General features: G+C 45.3%; 1 protein-coding gene across 1 annotated transcript; it reads left to right on the forward strand.

The window, feature by feature from the left end:
* Positions 1–5,761: 5,761 nt before the first annotated feature.
* Positions 5,762–9,773, forward strand: LOC105012039. Its single transcript, XM_029122254.2, has 4 exons — positions 5,762–6,311; positions 6,719–6,776; positions 7,906–8,019; positions 8,710–9,773. Exons 1-4 carry the CDS (start codon positions 5,847–5,849, stop codon positions 9,450–9,452), a joined length of 1,380 nt encoding a protein of 459 aa, XP_028978087.2. The 5' UTR covers positions 5,762–5,846; the 3' UTR covers positions 9,453–9,773.
* Positions 9,774–10,512: the final 739 nt, after the last annotated feature.

Here is a 10,512-nt window from a genome sequence, read left to right on the forward strand (position 1 = left end):
AGCTCCTGTGAGCTGAGACTATTTATTCATGTTTCTGCAGAGATCACGTGACAACTGACATGCCGTGACTCTGGGTATTGGGTTACGGTACCAATTAATCACTGTGATAGATAACGAGCTATAAATCTGGGAAAATATTTTATGAATTAACTCTATTCCCATGGCCACCATCTTGGTCACCAACTAGGGAAGTCGTAAACAGAACAGCTAGTCTTTCCAGTCATGGTGGTGGACAGTTTTGATTGGCAGGTGCTGATGGCTGAGCTGGGGCAGAATTTATAATTTCACTCCATCCCTTATCGGATTGACAGGTTGTTGTCCAACACCGGTATAACAGCGTAATATTTTTTTTTAAAGGTAACAAGCTGTCACATTTACAATTTGGTTGTTTAGCAGACTCTCTTGACCACACAAACTTACAGTTAGTTCACATACCAAATAGCAGGGCTCTTCAGACCTGTTCCCAGATCGTCCCCAGATCATTATCATGTGAAAGCCAACACGAAGGTACTGTCGCTCTCAAAACGATTCACCCCCTTGGCCTTTTCCAAATGTTGTTGTGTTACAAAATGAAATCAAAACATATTTAATTAGGCATTTTTGCCACTGATCAACAATAAAGTTTATAATGTCAAAGTAAAAAATTTAATCTAATTCTAAATAAATTACTAATACAAAAATGAAAATAACCTGATTCAACCCTTTTAGTCAATATTTGATAGAGGCAGCGATTACAACCATGACTCTGTTTGGACAAATCAGCTTTGCAATTATAGGCCAATTCTTCCTTTTTGTGACTTTAAAGTCATTGGTTACACCACACCTCTTAAGACCTACACAATCAACTGACCCGAAACATGCATCAAATTCAACAGACCTACACAATCAACTGACCCCAAACATGCATCAAATTCAACAGACCTACACAATCAACTGACCCGAAACATGCATCAAATTCAACAGACCTACACAATCAACTGACCCCAAACATGCATCAAATTCAACAGAGAAATGGCTTCAAAGCAACAAAATCAACAAAATTTTAAAACGGCCATCTTAGTCGCCACACTTGAATCCAGTTGGAAACCTGTGGTCTGACATGAAGAGGGCAGTCCACAAGCACAAACCTGAGACTATCAAGGATCTTGAAATGTTCTGCTTGTGGAACTGATCCGAGATCCCTCCAAAAGTGTGCTTGAACCTTTCAGACTTTACAGGAAGGGTAGGCTTTACAAAATATTTGTTGAGTGTTTTGTCTTTCTGAAATTATGTTGAATGTTTGAGCACCAAATATTATATTTTCCTTCCATATCATGCAGGGTGCTAATACTTACTCAGTTGACTATGTATGTAACACAAAATATTATTATAAAATTGTATTTATTAACATATTCATCGGCAGAAGGAGGGGTGCTTTCGGTCACAGCAGCTGCCTGACATTTAGCCGACCTTTGGTAAACAGCCATGTCAAAAACCGTCTGGCTCTAAATCCAAATGCGGAACATCATTTAAAAGAAAATAGCAAAAAAGCGGAAGCTCCTCCTTTAAACCTTATCAATGCATTATCTACAGGTCTGCCGTGCCACTTTTGCGGAACGATTCCCAACACCAATAAGCCCTACTACAGCCTGCTGCCTTGGAAGCACAGCAAACTAAGACCAACGTTTAGTGACCTGCTGTTGCTACAGGGCACTGGAACACACGTTACAACAAACATCGTAAAACCAACATTCTTCACCAAAAAATAAACATATCATATCGAAAGCAAAAAGCTATGTATGATGAGAGTCAATCAGATACATGCATGATGTGTTTGTGTTGGTACTGATCATTAGAACTGCTACAGTCATGTGTGGGCAGCCTTCATTAATACAGGGTGGTGACTGTCTAGTGACCTTCGGTTATTTGGGAGAACCGGGACATCAGATGCCAACAACAGTGGTTCTGACCCGGGGAAAGGCAGCCACCAGTCTAGGGTCAGTGATTGCCCGACCATCTGCAAACTTGCGGGGCCAGTGACTGGACCTGGAATGTACTGAACCTGGTACTGTAGATTAAATGGGAACAGTACATGTACTCGGTTGTGACGAGCGATTTTCTTAATTTGTCTTTGTGCACACAATTGATTCAGACCTGTTGGGTCAACTTTCACGGTAAACGGGGCCTTACATGTTTTTAATGAGTTATTGTGTTTTACTTTAACCGCTTGGGAAAGAGTACTGTACTTATTACTAGACACCAAGGGGAATAAAACTGTGTGAAAATACCTGAGCTCGGCTAATAGGAAACATTTGTTGCTGTCTTTTGTTGCAAAATAGGAGTACACAGACATTCATATTTATAAACATTTATTAGACTTGTGACATTGCTACAGAACACAGATGTCATTATAGTATTTTATTGTACAGGTTTTGATGAATGGCCTGAGAACAGCTGAATAATTGTGACTTTGTGACAGAGGGGGGAGAGACTGAATAAGGTCTCAACTGGATCCCAGCATATATTTCTAAAACTCATTTTAGATTTGTCATTATGGTGTAGGGAAGTTCATAGATTGATGGCAAGAAAATGTTATTTAATAATAATAAATCTGTCTGTGGGACCACTAAGGAAGCTTTTAAATTGGTCTCTAAAGACAGATTGGTAAAAGATTTCTGCTAAATTACTGGGGGAGATGTTGATAAGATGTTTGGAGAATCATTGACACTGTAGAGCATTTTTGAATAATTACCCTTGCGCACAAATTTAATATTAGGGTTCAAAGTTGTATTATATTTCTGACTGGGTACAAGTATCATTGTTTTAGACCAATATTTCAGTGTTACACTGCTGTTTGGTGAGTGTATGTGTAATTGTACCATCCACACTAAAGTCAGGTGTGTAAATTGCATCACTAAAGCTGGCAAGCTGACAACCACCGCCTAAATTCGAGCCTTGACAATGAAAGCCCCATGGGCAAGTGGCTAAGAAATCTCATTGGATTTGCAAATTGTCCAGAATCGGCCGAAAAGAGGACTGTTTTGTATTAGTATTACTGCGTCACGGCATTCAGGCGCCTGCAAATGTGCTCAGGTGAGCTTGCCCGAGTTTGCGTCGGTTTGCCCTCACATGCTTTGACCCACGCGACTTCCTGGTTGAAAGAGAATGTTGACGAAACAAGCACGTTAATTAATATGGCACAATTCATACATAGAAGCAATTCAATGTGCTTTGCAAAGAAAAAGAGAAATATGAAAATACAATAGAATACAAACCAATACTACAATAAAAACAATCAACAATAAAACATTGAATGAGAAAATACAAATAGAATAAAAATAAAAACAAATGGTAGATTGCATTGTATAAAGCTATAAACGCTGTAAGGCTAACCAGAGTAGCTAAGTTTAAGTGCTCAGTCACGGGCGCGTGAAAAGAGCTGAGGAAGTCCTGCCACGTTCGCCAAAGGCAGGACAGGTGTTGTTAATGGTCCACGGTGTACAAACCTTGCTGAAGCCTGCCACCATGTGGACAGAGCTGGAAACATTCAGAGGTGGAGAGAGGCACTGGATCAGACTACAAAGCTGTAACAACGGATTTCCATGTGCATGTGTTGCAGCAATATTCTGTGTAAATGCACCAAAGGAAAAAGGTTATTTAATAGCATTTATTTAAAATGCATTTTAAATGAAGATGCTTTAACCCAGAGTGACGCATCGCTAGTGGAAAGAACAAGGCAAAAGGCTGAGTTGCACTTTGGGAGCACAAGGGCTTGTGCAGTGCCCCTTAAAGGCTAAAGGACGCCCCTTAAAGGCTAAAGGACGCCCCGTAAAGGCTAAAGGACGCCCCTTAAAGGCTAAAGGACGCCCCTTAAAGGCTACAGGACGCCGCTTAAAGGCTACAGGACGCCCCTTAAAGGCTACAGGACGCCCTGTAAAGGCTAAAGGACGCCCCTTAAAGGCTAAAGGACGCCCCTTAAAGGCTACAGGACGCCGCTTAAAGGCTACAGGACGCCGCTTAAAGGCTAAAGGACGCCCCTTAAAGGCTAAAGGACACCCCTTAAAGGCTAAAGGACAATCTCCAATCTGCCTCTGAAGACGTTTACTCTGGCTTCCATTAGCGCATCAGCAATCTCCCATTTCACTTCCATTATCTCAGTCTGGTATAAAACAGTGGCCTTAAATGTGGCTGTACTCTAAAAATAACAAAACTACTTTATATTATCATTACAAATGATGGGACGTGGTCAAAACACACGATACATCCTAATGTGAACATTGCATGAACCCATGGAAAAATGATTAAAACCGAAAGATTTTCCCACATTTAAAATATCTTCCACATTAACGAGTCTACGTGAGTCCACAAGCAGCTCCCCTCTCCCTGTGTGTACACGGTAGTGGCCGGCGCAAATATACAAACGCCTCATACTGACAGAAATCTCTCCCCCCCAATGTCGGAAGCAGGTACATGAAACCATGAATACCTTGAAAATGTATATCTCAAATATTTAATACTTGGCGTAACAGTTATTTTAACGCGTATATTTTGTACAACATAACCTGCCAGACGTTTATTATTTATTTAGTTGTCAATCAGCGTTGATTTGTTTAAATAAATGACATTAAATTGTTAGTGTGCTGCTGTCCCTTAAACACGTAGTTGAAAGCTTAACTTAAGCAACTTCTCTGGTGATTGATCTCAAGGCGTTTGTCCTGCATAATGGGGGTCAGGGTCAGTAAATCCAAGGATTCAGATTTATTTCCAGGGATCCAGCTGACTTTTGATATTGGGTGACAGGATTAACAGCTCTGTTCTTAAAGGTGCAGTTTGGTCACATGACCATCCCATTGAAATCACCAAGCTCCTCAAAGGCACAACTTAACACCAGCATTTACAGTCCCAATCATGAGTTCAAGTGTGCAGTGGGCAGTTTTTGGGGAGCAGGGGGTACAGCTCCCTCTGTTTAAAAAGGAAACATGACAAACTATTTTTCATCTTCTCCCCAAGGATTCACTATAAAGGTGTGTGCAGAGTGCACCTTTACAATAAATACCATAGGACCTCTAGTAACCACACCTGATTCAAACAGTTCCCTCCCACTCACACACCTGATTCAAATAGTTCCCTCCCACTCACACACCTGATTCAAATAGTTCCCTCCCACTCACACACCTGATTCAAATAGTTCCCTCCCACTCACACACCTGATTCAAACAGTTCCCTCCCACTCACACACCTGATTCAAACAGTTCCCTCCCACTCACACACCTGATTCAAACAGTTCCCTGCCACTCACACACCTGATTCAAATAGTTCCCTCCCACTCACACGCCTGATTCAAACAGTTCCTATCATCAAGTGTTTAGATTTACATGAAAACGTGCATGAATGGGAAACACTGACTTAATGGCACTGCCTGTGCTTTCACAAAGGCGTTAATGGTACAACACAAAAAATTCCCCCTCTGTCTAACTCTATGGGTTTGGCCCTGCCCACTGTCTAACTCTATGGGTTTGGCCCTGCCCACTGTCTAACTCTATGGGTTTGGCCCTGCCTACTGTCGATATTTTTATCTCTCCTCACTCACTTGCTTCCTCTCTGCTCTGCCTCTCCATTTTAAGTTTCCATGTGTCCAGTTTGGATTGTTTTCTTCCAGGCCAAAGTATATCGGTGAAGTGTTCAGCCGTGTGACGACAGCCTGACTGTTCAGGCGAAGAATGTGTCGACGTACTGAATAGAACGAACAGCTTAGGATTTCTGGTGAGAAAGTGAACACACTCGGTCCACATGAACACACACACACACGCGCGCAGAGACGACCCGTAGTGTGTGAAAAGAGAAGTAAACCAAAACCAACCGGAGGAATGACCCCCCCCCTCCCGTCCCCGTTCCCAGAGGAGGATCTCCAGTGTCCCGTGTGCTGTGACATCTACCGGGACCCCGTGCTCCTGGCCTGCAGCCACAGCTTCTGCAGAGCCTGCCTGCTGCAGTACTGGGACCACCGGGAGTACCAGGACTGCCCCGTCTGCAGGAGGAAGCTGCCCGCGTCCGCGTCCGGCCCGCCGAGGAACCTGGCCCTGAGGAACCTGTGCGAGGCCTTGGTCAGGGACAGGGAGCGGAGGGAGGCGGCGGCGGACGCGGCGGCGGACGCGGCGGCGGACGCGGCGGCGGACGCGGCGGCGTGGGGGGAACACTGCGCTGCTCACGGGGAGAAACTGAGCCTCTACTGCCTGGAGGACAGCCAGCCGGTGTGTGCGTCGTGCCGGGTCTCCGGGGCGCACAAACGGCACCCCTGCCGTCCTCTGGGAGGGGCCACGGAACAGCTCAACGTGAGTTGACGTGGTTACTAAAGAAGCGGTCTCTCTGGGCTGACATGTTTCATGTGTCCTATTAACGGTGACCGATGTTTTTTTTTTTTTTTACTTTTCTCCAACAAGCTTAGTTTGACTGAAATTCCATGCGTTATAAGTTTTGCATTATAAATTCTATTTTAATAATTATGTAATTAATTATATTTTTTTTCAGCAAATAACCTTTGTCATAGCTTCAAAAATACTTTTGTATTCGATTTTGGAGATTGAAGTTGGCTAAAGTGAGGATAAAGTGATTTTCCCTCACTATGTTCTGGCTCCATAACGGACACATTTTATGCATTGACGTTCCTTCATTTCTCTTACCGTTGAAGCAACTGGAAATGCTACTGAATTTGAAGCACAGAATCTGTTTCTGATAACAGGGCTACCAGGGACATGTGACACTCACTGAACCAGGGGAAAGATTAGAGCAACCAGGAGGTGAGTGAAGAGAATTCTGCTCAGTTCACATTTGGCCTTATAGATGATTATTAGACTATTCTGCATGGGGTGACATCAACCAGTGCTGGATTACAAACACAAAGTAAACGGCCCGTAAGGACCTGCCCTCGGGGGGGTGGGGCGGGGGGGGATACCTGTCAACACTGGATGAATTGTCATCTTAGCTCACATGCAGGGTTGATATCATCCAAAACTCCAAGTATGTAGATCTGGGGAGGGACAGGGGGTCATGACCGACCCCATAATTACAGACATTTTCCTAATCTGGAAACTAGGCAAAATCTCAGGAACCGTTTACTCTGATCCCCTCCCAATTAGCAATACAAGCCTGCGTCCTTACATGTCTGACGCCAGTGTCTGTGAAGTGTCACATTTAATCAGCACGACTACGTGTTTGTGTCAGACTCTAACCTCACTGGTCAGACTGCTTGGGAGGTGTGTATCCATTGGTCAGACTCCTTGGGAGGTGTGTATCCATTGGTCAGACTCCTTGGGAGGTGTGTATCCATTGGTCAGACTCCTTGGGAGGTGTGTATCCATTGGTCAGACTCCTTGTGAGGTGTGTATCCATTGGTCAGACTCCTTGTGAGGTGTGTATCCATTGGTCAGACTCCTTGTGAGGTGTGTATCCATTGGTCAGACTCCTTGTGAGGTGTGTATCCATTGGTCAGATTCCTTGGGAGGTGTGTATTAAATGGTCAGACTCTTTGTGAGGTGTGTATCTATTGGTCAGTCTCCTTGTGAGGTGTGTATCCATTGGTCAGTCTCCTTGTGAGGTGTGTATCCATTGGTCAGTCTCCTTGTGAGGTGTGTATCCATTGGTCAGTCTCCTTGTGAGGTGTGTATCCATTGGTCAGTCTCCTTGTGAGGTGTGTTTCCATTGGTCAGTCTCCTTGTGAGGTGTGTTTCCATTGGTCAGTCTCCTTGTGAGGTGTGTCAGGTTCGTGTCAGGTTCTTCAACTCAGTCTGTTGTGAAACATGTTGTGATGTAATATGTGCTCTGAACAACGTGAGAAAAAACCCCACAGGTTTTCATGTCACATTACCCAATGCAGTGTGAGACTTTCCCAAATGACCCCCCCAACCTGACACCTGTCTGCCTTTACAGAGGCTGGGTCATGGAATTCTGACTGGAAGGTTTTCTGGAAGCTGTTTGTTGGAATCCTTTTTGTGACCCTGCTTGTCTTCTACATCCACAGCGCCAGGTCCAACTCCGAACAAGGTGAGTGGCCGACAGCTCTGGGTTAAAGTTTTCTCGAAGTACGGATCTAGGATCAGCTTTACCACCACCCAGTTTTAACCTTTAGAAAAGAGAGAGGAAAATTCTAAACTGACCCAACATCAGCATTTAAGGGTTACTTCACCCTATACTGTTTCCTGGGTGGGGTTTTGATTCCTGTGGTGACCAGTCTAAGAAAGCCCTCGTGATTCTACTAAATGACAGAAATGAAAATGTTAAATATAGGAGATGCATTCCGATTTCCCTTTTCAGAGGATTCCACAGCACGAAGCTTAGCGTTGAAAGCATCTGCCATTTTAATGTAGTCAACTGGGTGGGTCTTCCAACATCTAACTGTCTGATTACACCCCGCCCAGTTCAGTGGTCACTGGCCAACAAGGTCCTCAGCCAGGATGCCAAAGTCCCGCTAAGAGTGGCGGAGGCCTTTAACGGCGATGTCCGTGCCAAAACAGATTCCCGGCAACTAGAGGCCTCTATCGTTCTCTATGTTATCTGCTTTCTAGTGCAGCAGGTGTCCTCTGATCACTGTGAAGGAGGTTAAAGTCCAGTGATTAACAGATGGGACTAGGTCTGCTGTTATTCTCCTGAACCACGAAACTCGTTGAGAACTCACTGACATTGTGTCGGAGCTGAGGCTGCTTCTGGTTTGTAACTCTGTGTGTGTCCCCGCAGTGTCGGAGCTGAGGCTGCTTCTGGTTGGCCCCACCGGCCAGGGTCGGAGTTCATCAGGAAACACCATCCTGGGCAGGGAGGCGTTCCAGGTGGACTTCTCCCTGGGCGCTGTGACCACCGAGTGCCAGAGGGGCACCGGGACGGCGTCCGTGACCCCTCCGAGCGGGTGGCCCCCCCGCCGGGCGCGCCTCCACCTCACCGTTGTCGACACACCGGGCATCACCGAGGCGACGCGGCAAGGCCGTAACGAACCGGCGGCAGAATGCGCCAGGCTGGCCGCCCCGGGGCCTCACGCGCTCCTGCTGGTGGTCAAACTCGGGGCCACGTTCACAGAGGAGGACGGGGAGGCCTTGGCGGGGCGGCTCCGGGAGAACTTCGGGGAGGAGTCTCTGAAGTACACCGTGGTTCTGTTCACTGGGGGAGACCTCCTGGAGGGGAAACCGGTGCGGGACCTACTGAAGGACAGCGGTCCCCTGCTACAGCTCCTCGGCGCCTGCGGTGGGAGGCACCACGTCCTGGACAACAAGAGGAGAGACGACCGCGCCCAGGTCACGGAGCTGCTGGCGAAGATAACGGAGATGGTGGAAAGCAATGGCGGAAAGCACTTGGCCGTGGCCGACAGGCCCACAGCGGGGTCGGGCGTGGTGTTCACCACCCTGGTTCTGGTGGCTGTCGGAGTTGTGTTTAAAGGGATCGTTGATGATTTATGGAGCCAAAGGCCACACGGCGGGAACCTGGAGTGAAACGGACCAACTGTTTTCTAAGACTCGTTGCTGTGGTTCATTTAAAGTGTTGTCGTGTGAAAGAAATCTGCTTCAGGAGGTGTGTTGTAATATATAATCTTGATTTAACAACTTAAAGTAATATATTTTCTCTCATAAATTTAAAGGGTACTGTATAATACGTGACTCATCACATGTTTTTACAGTACAGGACAAAATGAAACAACACGTTGTATTCATAAGCTCCACTAGGTGGCAGTACATTTTAGTGTGATTCCAGTTTAAATGTTTTACAGACAAAATAGTGTTTTGTGTAGGTTGCTGAGGAAAAAGTACCACTAAAATTATTTCAAAGTCCACTTGGTAAAAAAAAGTATTAGAAAGCCTCAAGGGGTTTGAATAACTCTGGAAGGCTCTGTGTGTAATGTTTATTAATGTGTATCGGTTCATGGAGAAACAGTCAGTTCATGGAGAAACAGTCAGTTCATGGAGAAACAGTTTGGGAAAGTTACAGGAATGTAGTGGCTAGGTAGTGAACAGGACTCTGGAAGGTTATCAGCCCATCTATGGGCTCAGGGGAATGTTTATTTGCCACACAGAAAACAGGGTGGCAAATAAACACAGTGCAAGAGTTTTGACTGAGTCCATGGATATAGGCTGTGTGTGTGTGTGTGTGTGTGTGTGTGTGTGTGTGTGTGTGTGTGTGTGTGTGGGTTAGGTCTTACTGAACGAATGGGGACCAAATGTCCCAATGAGTATAGTAAAACCAGAAAAAATTTACCTCATTAGGACCTTTTGCCGGTCCCCGTGAGGCAAAAGTCAATTTCCGGCTCAGGGTTTAGGTTTAGGGTCAAACTTACAATTGATTTTATAGTTAGAATTGGGGTTTCTTTAAGGTCCAGGCGTTGTTGGTTAAGTTTAGGGTTAAGGTAAGGCATTACATCTAGGTAAAGTTTAGGCATAAATGTTACTTTATTGAGGTTAAGGTTAGGTTTAGGGTTAGGTTAAGGTTAGGGTAAGGGTTAGGGTAAGGGTTAGGGTTAGGGTTAGGTTTAGGGTTAAGTTTAGGGCAAGGGAACAT

This window comes from Esox lucius, chromosome 9 (assembly GCF_011004845.1).
Source record: "Esox lucius isolate fEsoLuc1 chromosome 9, fEsoLuc1.pri, whole genome shotgun sequence".
Taxonomy (NCBI): domain Eukaryota; kingdom Metazoa; phylum Chordata; class Actinopteri; order Esociformes; family Esocidae; genus Esox; species Esox lucius.